The sequence below is a fragment of the Heloderma suspectum genome, chromosome 4 (genome assembly GCF_057233095.1).
Source record: "Heloderma suspectum isolate Gila_16-S chromosome 4, 16-S_ref, whole genome shotgun sequence".
Taxonomy (NCBI): domain Eukaryota; kingdom Metazoa; phylum Chordata; class Lepidosauria; order Squamata; family Helodermatidae; genus Heloderma; species Heloderma suspectum.
This window is the reverse complement of record NC_139461.1, coordinates 58,005,913-58,033,346: the sequence shown is the minus strand read 5'-3', so window position 1 is coordinate 58,033,346 and position 27,434 is coordinate 58,005,913. Positions and strand designations below refer to the sequence as shown.

The 27,434-nt window shown below is 41.7% G+C and overlaps 2 protein-coding genes across 4 annotated transcripts in view; one reads left to right on the top strand and one right to left on the bottom strand.

Moving 5' to 3' along the window:
- Window positions 1-8,934, top strand: part of SULF1 (sulfatase 1) — a 145,445-nt gene extending 136,511 nt beyond the window's left edge. The window contains exons 19-20 of one of the 2 annotated variants that reach the window (XM_084849353.1): window positions 749-782; window positions 4,512-8,934. In XM_084849353.1, coding sequence (XP_084705479.1) covers window positions 749-782; window positions 4,512-4,542 — 65 coding nt within the window. In that variant the 3' untranslated portion in view covers window positions 4,543-8,934. The remainder of the gene's footprint in view (window positions 1-748; window positions 783-4,511) is intronic. The other variant, XM_084849352.1, reaches the window with a different exon arrangement.
- A 1,143-nt stretch (window positions 8,935-10,077) lies between these two features.
- The window catches only part of SLCO5A1 (solute carrier organic anion transporter family member 5A1), a 79,032-nt gene continuing 61,675 nt past the window's right edge, over window positions 10,078-27,434 (bottom strand). For both annotated transcript variants that reach the window (XM_084849354.1, XM_084849355.1), the window contains exons 7-10: window positions 21,691-21,850; window positions 19,830-20,071; window positions 14,624-14,688; window positions 10,078-13,819 (exon numbers count right to left, since the gene is read on the bottom strand). In XM_084849354.1, the coding sequence (XP_084705480.1) occupies window positions 13,362-13,819; window positions 14,624-14,688; window positions 19,830-20,071; window positions 21,691-21,850 (925 nt within the window). In that variant the 3' untranslated portion in view covers window positions 10,078-13,361. The remainder of the gene's footprint in view (window positions 13,820-14,623; window positions 14,689-19,829; window positions 20,072-21,690; window positions 21,851-27,434) is intronic.

The following is a 27,434-nucleotide window of genomic DNA, read 5'->3' as shown; positions in this document are numbered from 1 at the left end:
CTTCTTTCCCCCACCAATCTCCCCAAACACATCTTGAAATTGGGATAACAGCATGTGACTTCCACGCAGACTTGGGCCTTGGGTCTTCTTTTTGCTTTAGAAGTAAAGCTCTGTTTTAGGAGGTTACGATGCGACCTTAATTTTGTGTGTGGTGGTCATTTTATGCATCTTTTCTATTGCCATTCATATTAGCGTGGACGGGTTTTGCTCTGTTTGCCAGGCATCCTCCAGGGCTGGGCAAGCTCTGAGGCCACTATCTTCTTTCTAAACGTATTTGAGCACCATGGGCCTGCTTTGCCAACAGGACAAATGGGGGTTTGCTGTGGTACATGGTCTACACGGGGTTATCAAGCCCCATTGGAAAAGTGCATAGCTGTGTCCCCGTCTTGCTTCCCCTCTTCCTCTCTAAAAGGGGCAACGTATTAATCTTTTATAATCTGAAGCATGTTACTTGATTAGAAAGTATGAGGTTTGTTCCCGAGAAATTCACTTCTCAAGTTTTGCAGAGTTTTTGTTTCTTTTACCAATAAGTGTTTCCCTTTTCTTATAACTTACAACTTTTTTCTGTTTTAGAGTTATTTTAGAACACTCCTTACAAGGTATCTTTTGTTGGACTGCCACTTTACCCAATTATAACACAATAAATTTCTTTTTAGGAATTAGATGCTGTGCATGGGAAGCTACATTGTGAATGATTTTACCAAATCTAAACACTAACAAAAGTTACTCTTGTATTTTCCTATATCAGGAAATAAAGATGGAGGAAGCTATGATCCACACAGGTATCCACACTTTATTATTCTCCTCAGCAGCTTCTTTCCAAATAATTGCATGACCCAGCCCACTTCGACTAATGTCTGTATCCTGCCTGTTGCACATTGCATAGCTATTGCTGCATGCAAGCGCTAACAATGTTCTTCACCTGGCCATGGGTGTCTACGTTTGCCACTTCACATTTGACTTTGCTCACAGTGAGATTTCATGTTTTATTTACCTACCTACCTACCTATTTCATTTCTATACCACCCAATAGCCAAAGCTCTCTGGCTCATTTTACATTAGTCCTGCTTTAGGAAATTCACTCACCATCCTTGTACTGGTTGGGAGGGAAAGGCATGGCACAGTCATCTGAAAGATACGTTGTTTCATGTGACAATAGGGTCGTTCATCCAGTCACCATACATATATACTTGTTCACTGGATACTGTCACCCCCCCCCCCCCAACAGCTACATGTTTAGCATTTGTACAAAAGGAGTCTAGACATGTGCGCTTGGTAGTCCTGGTGTGAGGAGCCTTACACATGTACAGCTGCGTGTGTGTGTGTGTGTGTGTGTGCATGCGTGCACGTGTGTGTGTATATATGTCCCTTTCACACCAGTACTGAAGGACATCAGGGGTGAGGATAGAGGGTGCAATCCTGCTCCCTTTCTGCACATTCAGTATATGCGGGAGAGGTGTGTGTGTGTGTGTGTGTGTGTGAACAGACTTCTTGCCATATAGCGTTGTCTGCATCATTCAAATCTCCATTGCTTACAAAGCTGGAAGCCTATTTTTGTTGTCAGCTCATCTTGCTTATCCTTTCCAGTATCTTGCATTATAAATAAGCTCACAGAAAAAAATCTTGTTGCCATAGACAAGCAACCAGTCTGAGCGATATGGCAATTAAATATACTTTAGCTCTGCATGTTGTCCATCATAAAACCCATTGCATAATTATTGGCTTTAACTCTCATAGGATTTGGTGTTTTGCAAAACTGTGACTATATAGGTACCAGCTTATAAGATTTGCACGTGAACCAGGGTGTTCGGACACTTAGGGTCATTTTCACACATGATATGTAAAATGTGTTCTGTATTTCCTCTGCATGTAACCCAGATGAAAAGTTACACTAAGTAGCATGTGGTCTGAAAACACGTAATGCTGTAGCATTGTTGAAACTAAGTAGATGTGGGCCTGATCAGTGCCTGGATGGGAGACCTATCAGAGAATATCTACTTGAGTGTATCTTCAGAGAAGAGTAACCGTACCAGTCCTCAGACTGTTTGCAGGACTTCAGTAAGAAGTTGGGCTTTATTACATGTTAGGTTGGATATCCTATTGGATAACAGGATAACAATATTGGATAAATGTTATTCATAGTGATAATACATAAATAAAATGTTCATAGTGATAATATATAAATAAATGTTCATAGCGATAATATATAAATAAATGTCCATAGCAATAACATTGGATAAACGTTAGATTGGATATACGATTGGATAATATCTACTTGAGTGTATCTTCAGAGAAGAGTAACCGTACCAGTCCTCAAACTGTTTGCAGGACTTGAGTAAGAAGTTGGGCCTTATTACATATTAGTTTCAAATCAGTAAAGCTCATTTGCTCCCAAAGCTGCAAATCCACTTGTACAAGAACGTATGAATTTCTACTGCTTAAATTCCCTTTAACTATTAAGATTGTCACTCAGAGCAGAAAAGAATGAGAAGATCATCAATAAAGAGGATTGAGGTAGATACGGGGGGCTGTTTCTAATACCCGAGGCCTAGTCCTGGGAGCTGAGAAATAACAAGGATGCCCCTGATAAGGTGGCCACTTACACATTGCCCAACAAGAGCAGAAGCCTCACCAAAAAAGGGGACAAAAGAGGACACCAATTTTCATGATGTGTGCCTATGCATATATGTGCAAATGTAGAAATAACTATAAATAGAAGTACAAGACATCTTACCATAGTGACCTGTGTGCCTACTCAGTCTGCTGTGTAGATACTGTTGGTGGGCAATTTCAAGGCTGCTACTCTCCCTCCCTCTGGTTCTTTGACTTTAAGGGCACAATCCTGTGTGGATACTTGGCAGCTCCGAACTTCGAGGCTAGTGGGTATCCAGTGCAGGGCAGGAGGACATGAAAAGCACAGTCTTTAGCCATTATGTGAAATTATGATAGACACTCGTTTGCTGATTATGTTGATTACAGTATGCTTCAAGCATGGCAAATGTATTGTAGGTTTCCTTCAGTATTCTGTAGATGGAAGTTCCCTCCAACTGTGTCTGTCTTTCTGGCCAATACTGGGTTCAAACTTTTCAGGCTTTCATCTCCAGATTACTTAAGAATATAAAAGCTGTGCTGGGTCAGACCTAAGGTGCATCTAGTTGGGTGTTCTGTTTCACACAGTGGCCAACCAGCTGCCTGAGGAAAGCACAAGCAGAGCTGGGAAGCAACAGGCCTCCTTTGTTGCTCCTCCCCAGCAACTGAAATTCAGTGGTATACTACCTCTGAGCATGGTGGCTCAATTCATCCATCATGGCTCATAGCCATTGGTAGACCTATCCTCCCATGAACTGGCCTGAAAATTCTTGGCTGGAAATGGGACCTGTTTCAAAATGGTGGAGTGCTCCCATTCAGTGTTCCATCCAGGCAGACATGCCTTCTTTCAGGATACTGCGATTCCCTTTCTGCTTCTTTTCTCCCCACTTTCTGTGGCTACTGTGCATGCTCAGTTCTCATTGGGCTGTTCTTTGGGAGGGGGAGGAGTTTGTCCCCTTGGGGGGGTTTCCACCTCCTACAAATATTGGGGTTCCCCAAGCATGTTTCTTCACTCCTGTTTCTCAGTAGCCCATTTTGGCTACATAGCTATCATAAGCTCAGCACTTGAGTTCACTTTTAGGCCTCTCATCCTGTGATTGCTCCATGAGCGTCCTCACTGAGCCCATAGGGGTACTTGCAATATGCAGCTAGAGACCCTCACAGTTGTTTTACTTTATTAATTAAAAGAATGCATAAACCACTCTTCATCCGTATAGATTTTAAGGCTGCAATTCTGTACCCACTTTCCTGGGGCTAAGACCCACTGAATTCAGTGGGACTTGCTTTTGACTAGACATGTATGGGTTGTGGTAAGTGTTGCAGCACCCCTTGTTTCTGATACATGTTACTGGTACCTTTATAAAGATGAAAAATTATGGATAACTCAGCTAACTACCGGAGTTGGATAATGTGGGCAGATCATGAAGCGCCTTATTGCATCCATAGTATCATCCTGAGTATTTAACTTCTTCTCCTTCTCCTTCTTCTATTATTATTATAATAGATGGAAAACAAACAAGATTAATTGCTCTCATATACACACATTGCACACATTGATGTAATCATGTGCTGCTTCTGTCACATCGTCGTCATCATCATCATCATCATCATTGCCACTTGGATCTAAGTACTTCTTGGTTGAAACTTTCAAATGTGTGCCTTTTTCTCTTCTACGATTTGAGTCTTATGTGGGGTCTGTTTCGTTGTGGGTCTCTCTACAGCTTCCTCTAAAAGAAAAATATGTGATCTTTTTCTTTTTCCCTAACAAATCAAAGAGTTAAGATTATGAAAAGGGGGCTTCAGTTTGTAAGGAGTCCTATTCACTCTCAACTACAGAACTTGAGGCAGAACAGTACTAGCATATATGGTTAATTCTGAACTTTAGGCTGTTATCTACAAATTCTTTTCTTCTTCTTTGACAGAGGACAGTTATGGCATGGATGGGAAGGCTAATCTGCCAAACTTCATGGAAAACATCAACTGGCAAGGACTGGAAGATTTGTACAGTGTGAATGAAAGTTTATATGAAGCCAGAAATTACTACGGACTTAGTCCTGATGACTGGACAAATTACTTGAAGGATGTAGATAGAATCTTTGCACTGCTGAACAGTTACTCTGAGCAAAATGGAAGAGCAAAGACTCCGACTGTTCATCCCAGTAGGTACTTGGATGAATCATCCGCACCATTTGCCTTGCTGGAAATGAGCTCTGCTGAATCAGACGAAGGTTCGAGTTGGTTGAAAGCCCAAGAGGCAAAGCCTATCATGCCAACAGATTTTGGGGCCCTGGCTTTGAGCACAGTTATGTTAAGCCAGGACAGCAAACTTGTATTAAGCAATGATATTCCTGCTAAAAGGAGTCCAGATCCACCACATTGGAATAGTCACCGAGCTGAAACACGGCTAGAGACTCAAGAACCAGTTAGTTTTGAAATGGATGTTAGTGGGAATGATTTGATAGAGCTGGAGTCCAGACATAGCTTCATCTTACAGCCCATTAGTATTCTTCAGAAAGACTCTATCCCAGACAATGAATCTGCGGAAGATATTTTTGAAGAGCAGATCTACCTTCCCATGAACTCGGCTGCAAAAGTAACCCATCAGGCTTTAAACACATTAGTTGTGGAGCATAAAACTGAGAGGGTATTGACAAAAAGGGAACATTTTCCAGAATCTTCACAGCGTTTAAGTGTAGAAGGCAGTGCCTCATCTCCACTTCTCTCAAATTAGCCGTGCAAGCAAGCCACATTCATGCTTCCTTCCTTATTAATTAGTTGATAAATAGAAGTAGCCCTGACAACTGACATTCCAAATTTTATTATTGTTACACTTTTGGGGTAACAAAATGAACCCTGCACTTTGTGATCTATGTACACATATGTATGAACTCTCCTCACAGTGGAGCTGTGCGGCTAGTTCCAGTGTTAAAAAGAAACTAAGTCATTTTGCAGTGATACCCCTTTTTTTCTAAGGCATTAGAAAGGCATCTTCAAATGAGTCTTGAGTCATTTGTTTTTCCCTATTCCCATAATGACTCACCACAAATGAATGTTTCTGTCCCCTCTAAGCTTTCTGCATAATGCATTTTCAATTAATAACTTTAACCACTAAAATTTCATAGTGTCAAGAGTAAAATTATATTGCACTTTTATAATCTGTGTGCCATACCCTTTATTTTTAATCTGGTACTTTTACATGTTCATAGCTTTGCTAATGGTTTGCAATTCACAAAACAATAAAATAGGTTGGTAGTGAAAGCAGTATGCAGCATGGGTTGTGAAAACCAATTATCTGAACATTGAGCATGAAGTCATGTTTGATTTTAAACCTTTATGCTCAAATTGATTTATGTTAATTTTTTTCTCAGAAAGGTACAGCAAATCAAAGATTTAATGGAGGAGGAGTTAAGTTGATTTGATTTCAATGTATGGGGGTATAAAGTAATTAAGGCTTTACATTTTCTAATCCTTTTTGCTGAAAAGGAAGTTTAATTTTCTCTAACCTTGATGTGCTCAGAAACTACTCAGATTATTTTTAGACTTTAAAAATATGAACTCCAATCCAAAGAAGGTATCCGTACATGCAGAAATATGCCCGCACAAATGTGTGATGTGTAGTGTTCCATGCTGGTATACTTGCAGAAGTGCAAACTCCATCATTTTTATGAAGTGGAGTACATTGATGAACCACCCAATTATTTTTTTTACATCATCCAGTGGGAGAATGCAGTCATGCTGCCTTATCGCTATGTGATTCTATCAAATGCTGGATAGTAGCCATGCATCTTAATGTAGAGGCCCTTTGTTCAAAGGGAATCTCCGAAGTGCATGTGGAATGTATGTAGCCCAAGTGAATGGGCTTCTCCATTCACTTCCATAGAGAGAAGAAGCTTCTGCCATACATCCCTCAGCATTTAAGTGAATATTGAAGTTTGTACATGCAGGGGCGTTGGAGTGCTTTGGATCAGAACAGCTGAGTGAAAAGATATAACTGTATTTAAAAGTTTTCTAAGGTATGTAAGTGCAAACTGTTCATCTTAGTACAATGCCTTCAAACGTTCATTGCTAGACTTTGGCAAAACACTGAATTTTTTTTAAACGTCAACATCTGAACAATAAGATATAGCAAAATGAATCATCTTAAAGTGCTGTTTATCAGCCATCTGACTTACAGCAAAGTACATACCTTATGTATATAAATGGAGATAGGGTTAACACACAAGTTGTTTAAACAATGAAGTTTGAAAGTTAGCAATTCCATGGTCTTGTAAGGCTTTTAAAGAATTTTCAGGAAAAGCTTGTGATGAGACTTTGTAAACTTTTTGGAATTTACTAGGTGTTTATCATGTATGTGTCATGAGCTGAAAGACAGAACAAACTTATTTATGGGCATGAATGATGCTGTTTGTATATAGAATTTACATTAGGCTATAAACCGTGTTCTTGTAAAAAAAAAATCTGCAATACTTTTATAGAACAATTCTGGCTTCAGGAAAGTCTAGAAGCAATATTTCCTAAAATAAAGTGTTCTTGTACCTGTTTCATAGAAATCTGCCAAATCAAGTTTTCATAGGGGAAAAAATTGTTTTGATACGAACAATTCCTGTTGCCACAGAAAAATACAGAAGCAGCTAAAATGAGTGAAACCAAAGCTTTAGGCTATACCATAGTAACAAAGGTTCTGATACGTAATACTTTGCATGCTTCAATCACTTAGGACAACTGGTGACTAGGCTAAGATGTGAGTTGTGGACTTCCACTGCATGATTGTGAGCAATAGTTACATAGCAGTGTAATAAAGTGAACAAACTCGAAATTAATTAAATTAACTAAAGTACAGGCAGTATAATCCAGAGGGGGAAGGAGCAAGATCTGCAGCATAGTGGCCACCACAGCCAAAGCCCTGTGACCTCACAGCTGCTAAGACAAAGGTGGGTTTTGCTGGCATTACAGCCAGTTTCTTTTTTTAACTGAGTGTTTTCCTCCCATTTAAACAATGGGAGGGAAGTAATGCTAGCTTCAGGGATGACAAAGCTAAGGGGTATTTCTGGGGAATGAGGGAACCTACGATCCTGTGGATCCATCACCTTCCCCAACACGCCCCCAGAATACCTTGTCCTGGGCCCAACCACCCATGGAACACTGTAGGTGGGGCAGCCATGGTGGTGGAATTTGCTGCTGCCGCACCACAGATCTCCTTCTCCACCTGTGGAAGGAGACATCCATAGCATCCTATAGCCATTCAGCAGCCCTTCCCATGAACTGAGGCTTGCTTCTGTAAGGTGCTCTCAAACAACAGCGGAGGAGAATCTTTGGAGGGGGAGCTGCTCAATCAAAGCCCTGCAAGATTCATGCCGTATGCCAGTTCTAGGGCTCGCATTCTTTTCTCTCCATTCTGGGGCCATATCAGGGGAACCAGAGGGCTTTGGATTCACCTGTTCCAAAGCCTCCCCCATAAACCCCTCTCTGACATTGCTCTTGGACCACTGAAGCAATGACAGTGGAGATTTCCACACCTGCAACAAGAGGCTTGTGGGGATGGCTCTCACTCTCTGCCCATGGAACTCCCTCTTCACCTGCAGAATACCCTTTCTGCAGGCAGACAGGGAAAACTGCTCCATCCTATGGCCCTTGGGATACCCTCCCAGGGACCTCAGGATTGTAGCCTTAGTCTCTCAAAGCTACTATCTAGTAAGGGAAAGGTACGTTCAATGGCTTGACCTTGGTGCTGGATCAGACCACCTGGAATGCCACTTAATCTAAGCATACAGGCTGCTCTAACCCAGAGCACTGTCTGCCAAAACATCAACATACCATAATAAGAAACTCAAAAACTGCATCATTTCACTCAGACAGGATTTCAAATAACTTAGCAAGGGATGTTATACGTATTAGGGGCGTAGAAGTACAATTCAGGACTTCAATGCAATCCTATACAGCAACGGAAACTGGCAGTTTCAAAGGTGGGAGCAAAGCCTGCTGCCAATATGACTGGAATTAACTCAGAAGTGAGGTGCGGCCAGCAAGCAAGGACATTTGAGGGAGGGAGGTTTAACAAGGGCATGTCATGTCTTCAATCTCCACCTGCTTGCTGTTGCTAAATATTACAGCTGAAGTGCACGCTGCCTTTTTCTTTAACATGCATCTTCCTCTCAAAGCATGAAATGCTTAGTCATAGATCTACTTACGGCTGTTTCTAATCAGCCACTGGATGGCACTGTCACACTGCAACGCCTCCACCCCTGCAAAACCATGGGTATTTGACTGATGTTTCTGAAGCATTAAATGTTAATGATTAAAACTACCTTTAAAACCAAAGAATAAACAGCTAGTCACTTATAAAGTATCAGGTAATTTAGTTAACGTTTTTGCATCACACCTACTGATGACAAATATATATTTGTGGATCCAACACTCCTGATGGTTTCATTCACACTAATATAATGTGTTCAAAATTGAGGCAATTTATGTCTGTGATTTAACTCATTGAGAAAGAGACCATTAAAACGGAAGTTACGTTTCACGCTTTGTAACACATCAGTTCCTTAACAAACACAATTACTAGAACAATTAACACATATGCGCCCTGATCCTGAGGCGATTTCGGGGCAGATCACCTTCACTGTATGATAAGGAGATATACTCCAGCTGGGCAGCTGCTACACATCAGAATGCAAGTTCACTTGCAAACAGATGTTTACAACAAATCTTGTCCATATAGTTTTGCAAGAGCTTGCATGTAGGTTTTGAAAACTTCTGTGTTTCACTGAGACATAAGAATTAGTAAAAATCCACACTAAAAAGGAACCTATTGTTACAGATCCCATAACATCTGCATTTTTGTTACCAAAGCCACAATTAAAAATGCCTTCCTGTATTAAAAAGTTAATAATTATTCAAATTGCATATTTCTTAGAATATTTCTTTTTAGTTCATCCCTGCATTTTTTGTTTGTTTTCTCTCACACACATCACATTTCTCCAGTGAGTAATAGCATACATCGTTACTACACTATGGAAAATTATTGTTTTTGCTAATCGCTCTGCTTTACAAATCTGTTAAAATCACGATTTGTCTTCACTGACACCACATTCAATCGGTATTAACCTGACTAATGATTGCAGCGGTATATGTCAAGTGCCCAACAGGTACATTTTATGTCTGCTCAAAAGGCACCACAGGAATCTTGAAAACTCATCTGGTTAGCAGAACTGCATCACAATGTTTTTGAACCATTGATTTCTTTCTTCAGAAAGGAAGGAGTGTTTGCAGATTCAACGTCTTACAGATCAGTTGTGAACTAATAAATGATAGTCAGTCCTTCTAGGTCTGACTACCTAAAAATGCAGGTTCAAATTTTGTACTTCAGGCAAATGACTGATTTGTGAAGAACCAATAATTATGCACACTTTTTTTTAAAGACAATTAGTATTTCAGAAGATTAACACACGCAGCTAAATTTAAAGCTATTTGAAATATTTCTCATGTGAGAGAGAATATTACTTTATTGAATTAGCACCAGTCTGTCTATCAGTTCAACGGTGATCCAGTTGACTTAATACTGGGGGAACAATTTTCTCTCTGCTGTACTAAAAAAAAAAAATGTTTTTGGAAACATACTGTCACAGCTGTCCAAGAACACATCCAGGGTTTACACCCTCCATTTGATGACAATATAATGCAGGATACAGGAGTAGTAAGATGCACTATAAATATGTAAATGACACAGTGATCAGAAATGTATACGCTCAGACTCTTAACATATTACACTGGCAGCAATTTTTGATAAAATTTCAAATTTCAAGGGTAAAACCAACATTGAAATAACTGTAGAAGGAAGAATAAGGAAAGTTTTGAAGCAATATTAGGTTTCTATAAATACCCTTAATACTACAATTATAAACATCTATTTACATTCATATTTATGGCTGTCTACGTCCATATACATAATATACAGTGCATCAAAATATTAATTTAAAACTTAAACCCTATTGGAAGGGGGGGAAGCAGGAAAAAACAGCTTCGATTACATGCTGACGTAGTAAGTTGCTGCACCCAAAGAACCTACCCAGTTCTTCTTCTGAAAGGGATGATATCAAACGGCCTAATAAATGAATGCCAATGTTGGGGAAGCAGTTAAGCAGCATGGCCAGACCTGCTCTCGCTGCTTTCAGGTGAACAGTGACAGCTAACGTTGCTTGAGCATGAATCTGCACAAACATGCGCACACTTGGAAGATGCTGACTGGGGGTGGGTGGGTGAGTGGGCTTCGTCTGACTGGAAAACTGGTAATTTGCATTTTCAATACATGACATTAATTTTCTTTGAAATGCACAACTGTGCACCCCTAAGGCTCGCTCACTGCAAATCATGGTTTGAAGAAAAGCCACTCCCTTCCTGGCATTAGCCGCTGTTTCGCATTACATCTGCAAACCCTGATTCGCAGGGTCAGCACTACATGTGCCCGTGCCATAAACACCCTTAAGCTCTCGCTACGCGCGCACGCACAAGGGCACAAGTGCTCCCCATGTTCTATTAACGTAATGTTTCCTAGTGCTATAAAGGTAACCTGAAACTTTTCCTCTCGTCTTAATTCCTACTGGAATCAAAACACCAGTTTAGCAGTGCTCAAAGGTTTGTGGGCAGGGACGACAGATGCCAGTTGCAACTTTCTGACAGCAACTCCTCAGATTGTATCAAATGCTACATCTGAATTTGCCCTGAAATTCAAGAGCAGCCTGTCTGGGGGCCCAGGGGGGTGCATCTGCAAAGTGGGGCCCAGAAACCTCAAGGCATGCACAAAGCACAGGCTTTTCATTACAAGAAGGAAAGCCGCCATAACAGAAATCCTTCAAGCCCCGTGAAGAACCCACTGCAACATCACACATGGCTGCTGCAGAATCTTCCAAACATCTTTTTGATATTATTGGGAATATACCGGTGTAAGTTGCCTGTGAATCACAGCCTTTAAATTGTATTAGAACCTGTATCTCTGCAGGGAGACTTGAAATGAACACTTAACAAAACGACTGTGATCAATTCAAATTGAACAAAACAAGGAAACAAGACTGTAACTCTGGCCCAAACTACAGAAACAGCTGAGCTGCATGATTCTTTCCCTCCAACAGTCTTTAAAAAATAGGAAGTAGCATTAGAAATAGTTCTAAAGAGTGAAGAGCAGGGGAGGCAGCTTAACCCATTCCCTTCTTGCTGTTTGTCCATTCTGAACATCCTCTACCTCCCCAAAGCTGTTTTCCCACCCATGGGCAAAAAACTAACAGGAATAAGAATATGAAAGCACCTGAAAGGTGTGATTTTGAATGGGCAAATGGCAGGATGGGAAATCCCCTCCCCTTGCAAATGCTCTCCTCTAGCCTCCTGTGGCTGCTTTGCATTAAAACTCACACCAAACATTCAGACGAAACACACAACTGAGTATTCTATGTGTAGTTTTAGCTTCAGTTTCTTCATAACTTGGCATGTATATATACATTCTTTCCAATACTGTACAAAGCTTTGATCAGCTCTGGCTGTCCAGCACAAGTTTCTGTATTGCTGATGAAGCTAAAGAAATGTAATGTGCTTCAAATGCTGCAATTTTAGTGGACAATCATGCTTCTGTACATGTACAGAAGCTCAAAGTGTCAGTTCACCTGCCCAACAATTTACCCTCAGGGAATTGACAAGAATCCAGTATGACAGCAGACCACATGGCAAAGCAGTCATTTAAATGCATCATCACATGCTCAGATTGACACTTAGTGCATAATGAGGTATGTAAACAGCAATCTGGCCCTGTGACAAAACCACCAACCACTGTGCCATATAGCAGCTTTAATATACATTAGTTTCTCCTTCGATTGTCATACACCAAGGCCGATTTTTGTTTGTGTTAGCACAATCTAAGAAAGCTTGAATGTGGATTTTGTGATAGTAATAGAATATCTGTGGTGGATTAGCTCGAAGTTGCAAGAATATGCAAGTTCTAAACTGGGTTTTAATATGCACATTTGTTATGCTTTTATGTTACCAAAAATTAGTACTGAAATTACTATTGGTTATAATTTTGCAACCTAAACTGAGAAATAATATATTATCTCATGCTAAAATGAGTGAATAGAACAGGCTAAAACTATTATGCCTTATCTGGTATATTTAACTACTCTATGGCTTCAAGTAGTTCTTTAAAATAAAATAAAACACAACATATTGTGTAACTGTACATTTCATGACTCCAAATGGCCACTTTTCCAATCCAGGTGACAGAAAAAATGGAGGAAAATACACAGAACAAAAAAGTTATCCAATCTAAGTTGCATAGCTGAGACAAGTTTTTAGTTGTGCTTTGAAACAGAACTCAGAATAATTATTTCAGCCCTCAGTCCTGAAATAATGCAGCAGAGTTGTGGCTGCATTACCTCAGTATTTTGTCATCAGTGATATACATTTCTCTCAGGACTCACATGCTTTTTTGTGGTTTAGGAATTCTGACCATTTTAACACTTGCCTGGAATATGGGGATTTAACAGACACAGTACTTACAAGTACTTACAAACATACTTTAAAACGCCATTCCCCAAAGGGAAGAAAGAGCTACCTGGGTTGTTTTGAGGTATCCAGCCCTCATATATGCCATGGCTCTGTGCATTAAGTTTTGTTGGTTTATCATCTGTTGCAGATCATGTTAAGAAAAAGAAGGCACAGGTTTTCAAAAGGCCCCATACTTAAAATTTACCAACAAACTAAATTTGAGGTTGCCAAAAAGGAGGGCCCTATATCTCAGGAGTGGCTTCTTTTAAACCCTCCTCAACTGAGGCATTTATTGCTTCTGTAAGGGGGCCAGGATAGGTCTGTGCTATGTAATGCATTCCTGTAATCAGATCAGTATCATCAGCATGCTCACCCTGAGAGCTAAAAGTGGGACAGGATCTAGTCCGTGCATAGTTTTGTTGCGTTCCAGTGTTACCCACCACTTCGCTCACCGTGTTGATAGGTGAACCCCTCCACATCTGCCTTTGCAGTTTCTCTTCTTTATACTTAAGGGAATACCAGGCAAGGAAAATGAACAGGAATCCAATGAATTTGAGACCAGCTGATAGGCCAAAGTAAACAAAACGAAATGACGTCACATCATATTCCCAACATGAGCCTTGCACACCACATTCCTGTTGCCACAGCATGCAGGTAGTATCAATGACAGCTCCAAAATAAATTGGAGTAGGAATATATGCTGAAATAAAATGGAAGAGTAAAATCAATTGACTCTCATATTAAAACAGTTAATAGAAAAGCTTTTTGTTATATTGCATAGTAAAGCTCATTCTAGGTTGTTAACGTGATAATTAACGTAATCACTACAATATTCTTTCTTTAAAATCTGACACAGATAAAATCAAAGAGAAGGGGCAGAAGGCCTTGTGGGTAAGGTATTTATGAACTGCTTGATTCAGAAATGAAGGGAATGCTCAGATTTAACTGGGCAATGTACTTGACAGAGCTGGAAGTCAAGCTAAATTTTTTAGCATCAAAAATTCCAACTTCTTCCAATTATGTATTTTTGCATCAACAATATTGCTTAATAGCAGTTGCACTTGGACTCAGGATAAACTGTGGCTTACCATGACAGGAACAAACTTAGCCTCAACTTCACCAGGTTTGTAGGCTTCTTCTACTTCCCTCTCCTCCTCCTCCAGCACAGCTGGAAGATCAGAAGCTTCACTTTCAATTTCTGTTAACCACAGCTTCGCACAGTTTCTGAAACTGGCTTTTTTCAAGCAAACCATAGTTAATTAGCTGCAGTTTGTCAAATTCAGGCAACAAGCTGCAATTAACCAAAAACAGAAGCAAAAGCTTCTGATCAAATCATGGCCACAGAAAAGGGATGTCCCCAGCGGGAGACTAGGCTCATTCCCAACAAACCATAGTGACAGACATTTGCTGTATTCGGATGTCACCATAGTTTTCTGTAAAATCTGAATGCAGCCAATGTAAGCTTGGTAGATAATAAGTGACCCCTATTTGCCTCTGCACTTACCAAGGGTTCTTAATAAAACAAATTGCATTCCAAGTGCAAAAGGCCTCTCACCATCTTCCACAGACCTAGAAAAGACATAGTAATTTTAAAGCCTTAAACTGTAAGGCATATTTGGTATAATCTTTAATTTTGTTTAAAGTTCTCCTCCTTATCCAGAATAAGTCAAGTGTGATCCCACTTATCCAAATGCCAGCCAGCAATCACAGAGAGAGTGGAGATGGGCCATTTAACAGAATCAAATCCAGAGGTTCACAGAAAGCAACTTAAGTGAGGAAGCAAACTGAAAAAAAATAACTTGTATCACCTGATGAAAAGTAGATTCAATCAAAATTTATCAGACTTTGTTTTCTATTCCTGCTAAATTGCCTCTCCATCCTATTCAGAGAGTTCAGGGTAAAGAAACAGTTCCCCATCACCCACCCAATAAAATTCATAAAACAAATCTCTACTTTGAGTGGAAAGGAGCATTACAAAAAGTTGAAATAAAGCCAAGTCCTTGTATGTATTACCTAGATCTTATTACTGGTAGCATGTCAAGTCTTCAACAATTCCTCACCCCATTAAAAGGAAAGTTACAGTGTACACAACTGCCGACATTTCCTAATTTGCTCTGGCCCGTTATAGAAAGAATCACAGAATCATAGAATAGTAGGGTTGGAAGGGGCCTACAAGACCATCGAGTCCAACCCCCTGCTCAATGCAGGAATCCAAGTCAGAGCATCCCTGACAGATGGCTGTCCAGCCTCATCTTGAATGCCTCAAGTGTGGGAGAGCCCACTACCTCCCTAGGTAATTGGTTCCATTGTCGTATTGCTCTAACGGTCAGGAGGTTTTTCCTGATGTTCAGCCGGAATCTGGTTTCCTGTAACTTGAGCCCATTATTCCATGTCTTGCATTCTGAGATGATTGAGAAGAGATGCTGGCCTTCCTCTCTGTGACTACCTTTCATGTACTTGAAGAGCGCTATCATATCTCCCCACAGTCTTCTCTTCTCAAGGCTAAACATGCCCAGTTCTTTCAGTCTCTCTTCATAGGGCTTTGTTTCCAGTCCCCTGATCATCTTTGTTGCCCTCCTCGGAACCCTCTCCAGTTTGTCTGCATCCTTCTTAAAGTGCGGTGCCCAGAACTGGACACAGTACTCCAGATGAGGCCTAACCAGTGCTGAGTAGAGGGGGACTAGTACTTCCCAGGATTTGGAAGCTATGCTTCTATCAATGCAGCCCAAAATAGCATTTGCCTTTTTTGCAGCCACATCACATGGTTGGCTCATATTCAGCTTGTGATCTACAACAATTCCAAGATCCTTCTCGCTGGTAGTATGGTTGAGCTACGTATCCCCCATCTTGTAACTGTGCATTTGGTTTCTTTTTCCTAGGTGCAGAACTTGGCATTTATCCCTATTAAATTTCACTCTGTTGTTTTCTGCCCAGAGCTCGTCTATCCAGATCACTTTGAATTTTGTTTCTGTCTTCCAAAGTATTAGCTATCCCGCCCAATATTGTGTCAACTGCAAATTTGATCAGCATTCCCTGCACCTCCTTCTCCAAGTCATTAATAAAAATGTTGAAGAGCACTGGGTTCAGGACTGAACCCTGTGGTACCCCGCTTGTTACCGCTTGGTCCCCAGTTTGAGAAGATCCCACTGATAAGCACTCTTTGAGTCCGATTCTGTAGCCAACTGTGGATCCACCTGATCATTGTTTCATCTAGCCCACTTTGAGCTAGTTTGCACGTCAGAATATCATGGGGCACTTTGTCGAAAGCTTTGCTAAAATCAAGGTATATTATGTCCACAGCATTCCCACAGTCCACAAGGGAGGTTACCTGATCAAAAAATGAGATCAGATTTGTCTGGCAGGATTTGTTCTTGACAAATCCATGTTGGCTTCGAGTAATCACTGCATTGTTTTCAAGGTACCTACAGATGGATTTCTTTATCATCTGCTCCAGAATTTTCCCAGGGATGGATGTCAGACTGACTGGTCTGTAGTTCTCAGGTTCCTCCTCTTTACCCTTTTTGAAGATAGGAACAACATTAGCCCTCCTCCAGTCATCTGGCACTTCACTTGTCCTCCATGATTGCTCAAAGATAATAGACAGTGGTTCTGAGAGTTCTTCTGCCAGTTCCTTTATTACTCTAGGGTGCAGTTCATCTGGCCCTGGAGATTTGAACTCATTCAAAGTAATTAGGTGTTCCTTGACCATATGCCTATCGATTTCAAGCTGCAATCCTGCCCCTTCAGCCTGTACTTCACCTTTGCCGGGGGGGGGGGGGTTCATAGACCCTCTTTTGGGAGAAGACTGAGCCAAAGTAGGAATTGAGCACTTCTGCCTGTTCTTTGTTATCTGTTATCATTTTGCTATCCTTATTTAATAGCTGAACAACCATTTCTTTCCTCTGTCTTTTACTATGCGCATAGCTGAGGAAAGCTTTTTTGTTGTTTTTAGCATCCCTCGCTAACCTCAGCTCATTCTCAGCTTTAGCCTTCCTGACACCATCCCTGCAATTCTGTGTTACCTGCCTGTACTCTTCCTTTGTTGCTTGGCCTTCTTTCCACTTCCTATATGTGTACTTTTTTGTTTTCAGGGTATCTCTTAGATTTTGTGAAGCCACATTGGCTTCTCCTGTTGTCTTCCTCCTTTTCTTCTTGTTGGAATTGTTTGTAATTGTGCCTTGAGAATTTCCTTTTTTAAAAACTCCCACCCATCTTGGACTCCTTTTCTCGTTAAGAGTCGCTTGCCATGGGACCTTACTGATCATTGTTCTGAGTTTATTAAAATCAGCTTTCCTAAAATCCAGGGTACGGGTTTGGCTACACTCAGCTTTTGCTTCCTTTAGAACCATGAACTCAAGTATAAAATGTTGCTTTCCCCCAGAGTTCCTGTAACTGCTATTTGATCCACTAAGTCCTCTCTGTTGGTTAGGATCAAGTCAAGGATAGCCAATCCTCTAGTTCCTACCTCTGTAGGAGGAAGTTATCAGCAACACAAGTCAGGAATTTCTTGGAGGGGCCATGTTTTGCAGAATTTGCCTCCCAACAAATATCGGGGAAATTGAAGTCCATTACTACTACATCATGCTTCCTTGAAACATTGGCTATTTGCTTTTCAAAAGTTTCATCCTCGTCTTCTCCTTGATTGGGTGGCCGGTAGTAGACTCCGACCACCAGGTTCCTTTTATTCTTTGCTCCATTTATTTTGATCCAGCTGCTCTCGATGGGGCTACCAAGCTCATCCTCTTGTATTTCTGTGCAGAGATATGGATTTTTAACATATAGTGTAACCCCACCTCCCTTTCTGTTCCTCCTCTTCTTTTTGAACAAGTTATATCCTTCAATTGCTATATTCCAGTCATGAGCGTCATCCCACCAAGTCTCAATTATACCTATTAAGTCATAATTTCCCTCCTGTATTAAGAGTTCAAGTTCGTTCTGTTTGTTTCCCATACTCTGGGCATTAGTAACACAGACATCAAAGACCATGTGCTTCATGGTCTGGCTGACTTCCTACATGTTTGCAAAGACTATTATTGGGCACTATTAGAGCTGTTCTCTTCATTGCGGTGCATGAGCCTTCGTCCATTGTTACCCCCAACTTTATGTCTCCCTTCCCCATAGGATTCAGTTTAAAGCCCTCCTGATAAAGTTCTTCATGCTGTGGCCAAACACATTCTTCCCAGCCTTTGTGAGGTGCAACAATCCATTGCCAACAGTCCATCTTCCAGGAAGTATAGCCCGTGGTCCCAGAATCCAAATCTCTCTCGTTGGCACCACCTTCGTAGCCAGTCATTCACCCGGAGTATTTTTCTTTCCCTTTCTAACCCTCTTCTAAGTACTAGAAGGATGGATGAGAAAACTATCTGGGCCCTGAAGTCTGATGTGATTTCTTCATAGCTTTGCTTGGCGGTATCATTTGTTCCCACATGGATGAGAAGAAAGGGATACCTGTCAGTGGGCTTTCTGAGTGCAGGCAACCCTTCAGTCACGTCTCTAATCCATCCTCCTGGAAGACAGAATACCTGGCGAGTCCACGGGTCTTCGCGACATACTTGGGTTTCGATCCCACGCAGCAAGGAGTCTCCCACTACTATTACTCTTCTCTTCTTGTAGCTGTAGACCTTGGTTTCATCGCCTCTGCTTGGCTGACCTTCAGACTCTTGCTCACTCTCATGCAGGTTCCCCTGTAATTCTTCCCCTGCAGGCTGTCCTCCATTCTCATCCTCAAGTACCTGGAAACAGTTCCCTAGTTCCACTGCCTCCACTGGTGCCAAGTGTCTTCTAGTTCTTCTGCTCCTAACTGACACCTTTTTCCAAGGAGTATCCTCTACTTCATTTTTCCTCACCTCAGTAGTTTCCTCTTCTGCCTCAGCTTGCTGTTGCTCTTCTAGCTTCTGTTTTTCGCTTTGCTGCTTTAGTTCCACTGTTCTGTCCAAGAACGCTTCGTGTTCTCTTATTCCCTGGAAGGTCGACACTCGCCGCTCCAGTCCTCTTACTTTTTCTTCCAACAGCGTGATCAACTTGCACTTGTTGCAGGTGAAGACCATGGTGTTCTCAAGCAAATATGGCACACACTTTGCAGGTCACTACCACTGGAGAGTCTTGTCCTTCCATAGTCTCTTTTCCCTTTTTGTGTCTAGCTTCCTGGTTGTTCTAGAGTAGCCTGTGCCTGGTCCTCTACTCACTGCAGGTTAAAAACAGAGTCCTGCCCAGTGTAGCAAAATTGCACCCTGGTATCAAACACTTTTGCTTAACCTGCAGCTTCTTCTAAAAAAAGAAATCATGAAACACTCTGGAGCAGTGATTATGCGGCTTATTACTCCTACAAATTTCTCCCTGATGTGTAAAATTTTCCAGATTCAGGGAGATTTGGAAATATTAATGGTAAAAAAGGCCCTTCCCCCCACAGATTCTGAGATTGTGTTGTCAAATGGAGTAGTACATCTGTCTCTCCCTGACTGAATGGGCTCTTAGATTGTTAAGTGGCTATGGCCCACTGCTACTATCTCCCTCTCTCTCTTTCACCTCTATGAACTGGGCACACATAAGCACAAACACCTAAAAGGGATGCACTCAAAGCAGCTATAATATGATTTATTATGAGATGGGCGAGGATGAGCCCTGTCCCAGTGAAGAGGATGCAGACACTCAAAGGTGACAATTGCATACGAATCCTCTAGTGACAGTGTAATGATCCAGGCACCTCTCACCTGAGTGTTACTATGATTGCTGATGGCTGGGCACATGCTGTGATAAGCGTAACTATGAAGAGAAAAACAAGGAATGGGATGAGTGTATTGCAGGTTCGATTACATTTCCCGGACACAGCGTAACCGTTTTCGTTGAGATATGTTTTGACGATCACCACTCTCAGCTGGCTTCGCTGTCCGACCGTTGGTGGTGTGATAACTTGGCGGCTTTGGACACAGGCACATTCTGTATAATTTCTTATCTGTAAAATGTTGAACAGACGGAGCATGAAACAACGAGATTTCTCATTTGTATTTTTTTCCAGAAAATCTTAGTTCCACAGATACACTAACTTAAGGGCAAAACAACGAGTTATGAAACAAAATGGGTTTCTCACTTCTATGTTGTAACACTAATGAAGGGGCAAGAATCAATGGGAAATGTAAAGCATCCCCTCCTTCCACCTTCTATTGTCTCCTACAAATCCTTCCATACATCCCTGCACCATAAATTCTTATTATGTTTTGGGTCTGGCAGGAGAGATCAGAAGTGTTAGATACTATTTGAGCTGGGCAGGGCCCGAGTTGGAAATCAGGCTAGGAGTGAAGCTGGAAGCCCGGGCAGGATAGGCGAACAAGGATGTAGGTCGCATAATGGCAGACCAGGCTTCAGATAGAGGAGTAGAACCTCTGACTTGAGGATGTTCCCCATTCAGCCCACTGAAGCTTTCACTCCCTCTGTGGGCCTCATCCCCTGCCCAAGCCCTGCCCCCAGGAGTCCACCGGGAGCTTGGGAAGGGGGTTGGAATCAGTGTTCAGAGATAACAGGAGTATTTCCGTTAGTGTGCCACTCGCCCTCCCAGTTGGGGCTGCTTCGCCCTTCCCTTATCAGGAGGAGCAGGCCCAGCTGGAGCTCCTGCTGACACTTCTGTGTTGGGGAATGATGACATCACGGGATATGGTGACACCCCCTGACATCAAACAGGCCACACCCCATCTCAGTTCTCTTCCCCTGAGCTACTGAGGAGCTGGTTGGGCAGATCAGCCACTTCCTTCCAAAAGTTGGCTGGTGTGGGGTTCATCCAACAACTTGCACAACCTAAATGCTCTCCCCGCCAAGTGGGAGCGACCCAGCTTGTGCTGTACTCTGACAAGTGCACTACACACCGTGACAATATCATGAATCATTATGGCAGAAAGGAGGGCCTCCCGTTTTGTAGGAAGAAGACTGCAGGGGAGGAAGAACTATAATAGTAATTTGAACTTAGGAGTGCCTGAGGTTGGATGGATTGAAGGAAGGATTGAAGGAAATCCTCTTTGGCTGTGAAAACGTGAAAAACTTTCTTAAAAGCAGGCAAGCTAAGTATCAGAAGTCTGAACATCAACGCCAAATTGTGTGAGGCCTGGAGACATAGGTTACATCCTCCTTATTCTTTAAGCAATCCCTATTTCAAACTAAGCCTTGCACCAACAGTATTTTTCTATGCAGTGTCAAGCAATCCTGTCATTGCTTAAGACTGGGACAATTATTTGGGCAAAGGGCAGCTGCCACTTTCTGTTAAGTTGTAAGCCAACATCCAAAGGGAGCTGCCTTACACTGAGTCAGACCACTGGTCCATCTAGCTTGGCATTGTCTACAGTGACTGGCAGTGGCTCTCCAGGGTTGCGAGCAGGGGTCTTTCCCAGCCCTAGCTGGAGATGTCAGTAACTGAACCTGGAACCTTCTGCGTGCTCTACTGCCAAGTTAACAGTCCCAGCCCCCAAGGCAGCATTTTGGGGGTGGACAGCACTGAGAATGGAAGAAAGGTACTGGAACGGGAAGCTCTTTCTTCACAGTATAAAATACCACCAGTTTGGTTGGGGTGGTTCTGGACATGCTCACCCCTATGCTACGATTTCCACTGCTGATACAACCAGCCAGGCAAGGGTTGAAATATGTGATTCCATCTGACCCACACACAGGTTTATATTCATGAATTTTGCAGCCGCAATTGACGTTACAGCTACCAGTCAGATTCCTATGCGTCATGGTGAGAGTAGGACTACAAAAAAGGGAGATTACAGTACGTTAGCTGCAGTAAATGTTAAAAACCTGGAGATATATTCCCAAGTGGCACTAAGACTTTACAAAATATTTTCTCCAGAGGCATGCAATTACAAAGATATGATACAGCCATTCACTTTTTATTTAGGTAGAGGCACTTGTTTGGACAGGAATATTGGTGTTCACTGCACCAAATTCTCACAGGGGAGTTAAAGGAAGGGGAGACATCCCCCCCCCCCACATTTAGGGACATGTGGAAGACATTCACACAGTGCATAGTTAAACTATGGAATATGCTACCACAAGATGCAATGATGGCTACCAATCTGGAGGGCTTAAAAAGGGGGATTAGACAAATTCATGAAGGCTGTCAATGGCTACTAGTCCTGATGGCTCCATGCTCCTCCAGTATCAGAGGCAGCTTGCCTATGCACACCAGTTGCTGGGGAACAAAAGTGGGAGTACTGTTGCACTCATGTGCTACTTGTGGGTTTCCCAGAGGCCGCTGGTCGGCTACTGTGTGAACAGAACATTGGACCAGATAGACCCTTGGTCTGAATCAGCATGGCTCTTCTTATGGTCTCATCCAATACATAAATTAATTCAAAAGGTTTTCCCTACTGCATTCTCTTATTCAATTTTCAACTGAGGCCTGAATTAGATTTCCAAATGAGGCCATATGCACATAAGCCAGCCTTCCCCAACCTTGCACCCTCCAGATGTTCTGGAGTACAACTCCCAGAATTCCTGACCATTAACCATGCTGGCTGCAGCTGATGGGAGATGAGTCCATTCCCTGAACTCCCCCCACTTTTTTTTAAACAAAGAAAAAGCAATTTCTCCTCTCCTGCAAATTCACTAATATGTAAAGACAGAGACAAAGTCCCATATAGCAATGAATACATTTAATTTCTAAAACTCTGAAAGAGGCTGGGCCTAGATAAAACCAATTCGGCAAAAGACTTATAACATGTACAGGACTAACAACATTTTTTCTTTAATTAATCTCTGCCTTGAAACTACTGGTCAAGGTGAAGTAAGGAACCAAGAACTGAAGCTGTCATGCCCAGTACTTTAACAAGTGGAATGACCATTGATTTCTCATCTAGAACTTTTTGTGAACTCCTGAGGCTTGTCGTTTAGCAGTTAGAAGCAGCTGCAGCTAAAGCAAACAACATGAATGCACACAGCTTGTAAACAACGGATTCTTCACTACTGCATTTGCTTGTAAACAGACAGACAGCTCACTGCTGAAGTTGTTCTGGTTTTATTTTGCCATTTCCAGCCAATGCAATGAAGATTCTTTTGTTTCAGTGCACGCCTGCCACAAGAAGGGCATACAGGATCAGATCAGGGGATCATCTACTCCAGCATCCTGTTCCAATAGTGGCCAGAAGATTTTGAGGATCCCACAAGCAGGATGTGGGGACTGATTTAAATCAAGGCGATTTACATCAGCAAGGAAAATTTAAATCAAGTTCCCATTGAAATTGTTCATATATTTCCTGAACAATGGTGCAAATCTGATCACTAAGCCATGTTAATTTACAACTAGAGTATTATTTGCACCGTTTCATTCTTCCGAGCAGTCTCTGTCTCACTGTATACATTTTTATGCATATATTTAAAAAAAACCAATTTAAATATTTTGCATGCTTTTCTTTTTAACCAAGAGAAGTAAAGTCTTGAAAATATTCCCATATAGGGTCTTTCTTATGACCAGCATCCATGTGTTTGAGGGTAACAGCACAATCCTATGCATCTCTCCTCAGAAATAGGCTCTACGGGCTCTATGGGTGCTTATTCCAAGGTAAGTGGGTGCGGGTCTGCAGCCTTAGTATGAGAATACAGGAAGATGCACACTAGACAAATCTGTCTTCTCTGTTTCTTTCCAGTGTTGCTCCTTTCTACTTCACTCTGTCTTGGCATAGCCCTCCCCTCACAAAAAGAAAGTAGCAAACAAAACAAAATGCCCATGACTGATAGGTAAAAAGTCAAGGTTTGATTGTTGCCGGGCAGATAAACTCCAAATTTATTTATTTTTAATTTGATTTGGGGGATATTTTTAAGCATTGTTGTTGTTTTTTAATCCACCCTGCTATATTGTCTTTCTATCTTAACTAACTGTTAAGTTAGTTAAGATAGAAATTGGCCCAATTTCACCATCACATAACCGCAGAACAACAATCCTATCTAGGCTGTGCCTCTGTACATGTGATTTTAGTCAGAGACCTAGTTTGCACAATCAAAATAAGCCATCATGGCTTATTTAAACTGCGGTGCATGCAGGGCACGATTTCCATAATAACCACCCAGTCATGTCATCTGGTCATGTCATCTGAACCCAGGGCAGACTGATGGAGAGGGAAACAACTCTCCAATAACCCATGGGCTATTGGGATAGAGTTGTTGGAGGGTTGTTTTCCCCATCCAACAACCCATGCTGCCCGGGTTCAGACATGAGAAGCTGCGCCCGGGCCATGATTATCACAACCTCCACACTCTGCAATTTACATAAACCACGGTGGCTTATTTTGATCGTGCAAACTGGCCCAGAGAAACTGAAAGCCCAGAACTTTCAAGAAGCAAGAGCTGATAAGCTAGACAGAGTCATTTTCCCGAGATGAAAAACTGAAATTAATGCCCATGTTTGATTGGTACACTACAATCTGTACACTACGCTCATCATCTGAGGCCCTCCTCCGAGTGCCTCCTCCAAGGGAATCAACAAGAGAGAGGGCCTTCTTGGTAGTGGCCCCCGAGTATGGAGAATCTCCCCAGTGAGGCCCGCCTAGTGCCAACACTGTCATCTTTTCAATGCCAGGTTAAGACCTTCCTCTACTCTCAGGAATTTGACAGAATATGATACCGTTTTTAATGGATCCTGGAATTTCTTATTGTTGATTATTAAAAGTGTGTGTGTGTGTGTGTGTGTGTGTGTGTGAGAGAGAGAGAGAGAGAATATGTTTGTATGTAAATGCTTTTTATATTATGTTACAATATTGCATTTTAAGGTTTTTAATCTTTGTAAACCGCCCTGAGAGCTTTGGCTATTGGGTGGCATAGAAATGTAATAAATGAAATGAAGTCCTGCCTCATCAACCTTTTGGAATTCTTTATGAGAGTGTCAACAATTATGATGTTCGGGATGATCTAGCAAACACTGTATAACTGGATTTCTGAAAAGCTTTTGACAAAGACTCTCAGTGAATGTGGAATTAGCAGACACATGTGCTTCAGCGTACAATTTGTCCAGCAGCACTTTTGGGGCTCAAAATGTCTGGAGTCACCAATACTGGGGCTAAGCTATAATACATGGAATGTCCTTGAGTATTCTGATGATAAAGGGAAATTATGGCACATCAGCAAGTGTAGGACTCAGTGAGTCAACAAATTTGCAGAATATTCTTTTCAGCCAAAACTTTCAATTAGGTTTCCAGCTTCTGCAGCCAAGTGTAATCTGTAACAGTAAGCAAGACTCTCTCACACACACAGAAATATTAGCCATTTTGCCAAGCTGAAACCTGCATTTTACACTGAACCCTCACAGTGGAGCTACTCTTCCTGTTTTACTGGCACACTAGTTTTAGAATGTATATAAACTTGCCAAAAAGCAAAGCTCTTTATTATGTTTTGTTTAGGTTAGAGAAAAGTCTGCTTTTGGTCCTATACTGAAGAATAAAACCACTTATTAGTAATTATAGAGTACCTACAGTGATACAGCTATGAGAGGGGAAACAACCCCCTTCCCTAAAGAGCTTATAATCTGAAACAGAAGAAAAATAAATGATATGTGAATATGAAAACATGCAAGTATGAGAATGGAAGAGCACTGCTGGATCAGAGCAAGGGTCCATCTAGTACAGCAAACTGTTTCCAACCCTGGCCAGACAGATTGTTCTAGGAAGTCCACAAGCATCATTTGTCTGGGCCCAGTACTGACTTGGAACACAGGCCCTGTCCTCTCTCCCCTCCCAAATGGCTCATCTATTTTTTAAAAAATAGAAGATTGCTTGATGTCCTTTAGCTTCTTTTAGTCCTCTTTGCTTAAGCCTTTCTGTTTTGTATTTATAGCCTGACATGGTGGTATGATACATAACAAATGTCCTTTGGACATTGTTCCTTGTACCTGGGATTTAGTGTTGGTTCTTCTTTGCATTCTGGAAACCAGAGGTCTAATTCATATGTTCTGGGACCTGTAAATCTGAATAGCACCACTAGCTCCCACTGTTCCTGGAATCTCAATGTCCCCAACTAGTATGGTGCTTATTCCTCCTCTCTCCCGTTACCAGTCAGATGCCGTTCTGTTGGGCTCCTCCTGCCTAAGCAGAAGAAAAGTTCGCAGCAGCTAAGGAACCCAGGGACTAGAAGATCTTGAGAGAGAGCAGGTCACATAGGGTTGCACATGTGTCTCTCAGATCTATGTTCAGAGTATTGCAGAATGTTTGTGTTCTAACACTGTTTCTGACTGGCTCCAGAAAACAGCACAAGATCCAGATACCTAGAGTTGCCAGATCTCCGGCATCCCAAAGCCAGAAAATGAAAAGTGGGGCTTGCTGATGTCACAAAGCTGCCAACTCTTGAAGTTGGGCAGGAAACTGAGAAACCTCTTATGCAATAGTTTCCTTTTCAGAATTATGAATGGAATACTTCAGTGTTTTACTATAATATAGTAACAGCCAATTGCACTGCTGGAAAACTCTTACATCAAAGATTCAAAGGTAGTAATCTAAGTGATGGTAGCATTACTACAGTATTTGTCTGGATAACTAAACGAGGCCCTCCAGCGTTGTAGAGAGGGACAGGAACAATGCTCATAATATCCCAGTCCCAAGGATCACTGCCGGAGCCTCCCTACACACATTATGACATATTGCTCCTCCTAATGTATTTATTTTGCAATAATTTGTCCTCCCCAGATTTAAAATCTGAGGGTGTTTGTTCTTTTGGTTAAAATATGCTTGAAAAGCATAACTATCTTGCAGTATTTGCCTGTACTTTCTGCATTTCATTCCCACTGATCTCACAGTTTACATCCCCCACCCCCCGCCCCACAACTATATACTTGTAACCTAGAAAGCATCTGATGAAGTGGACTGTAATCTTTAAAAGTGTATCCCATAATAAAATTGTTAGCCTTTAAGGTGCCACAAGTCTCTTTGTTGCTTTTGCTGCAACAGGCTAACACGGCAACTCCTTGGGAAATTGTCCTAAAATATGCTACCAACAGTTCAAAATGAGCCTCGCCATTTTGTGAAATGGCAGGCTGTACCCTACATGGTGCCTTAGTGTTCGGTGCTCATGCATGTAAATGCATGCACATGGAGTCAAGATGCATCCACTACCTCACTTGGAGATTTAACTTCTAGAGACTCTGGGGAGGGAGCTAAATCCTGAAGACTGACAACTCCAACTCACACAAACAAGATATTCCCCCGAATGCAAAAAATAAGAACAATGATTCATCAGAGAACTGGTACTATAGCAGCATATGCTAAACACACATGATCTACAGGTTAGCCTATTTTCCCCCTGGTTATATTACTTATATTACATTTCTATGCTATGCTGAAGCTCTTTGG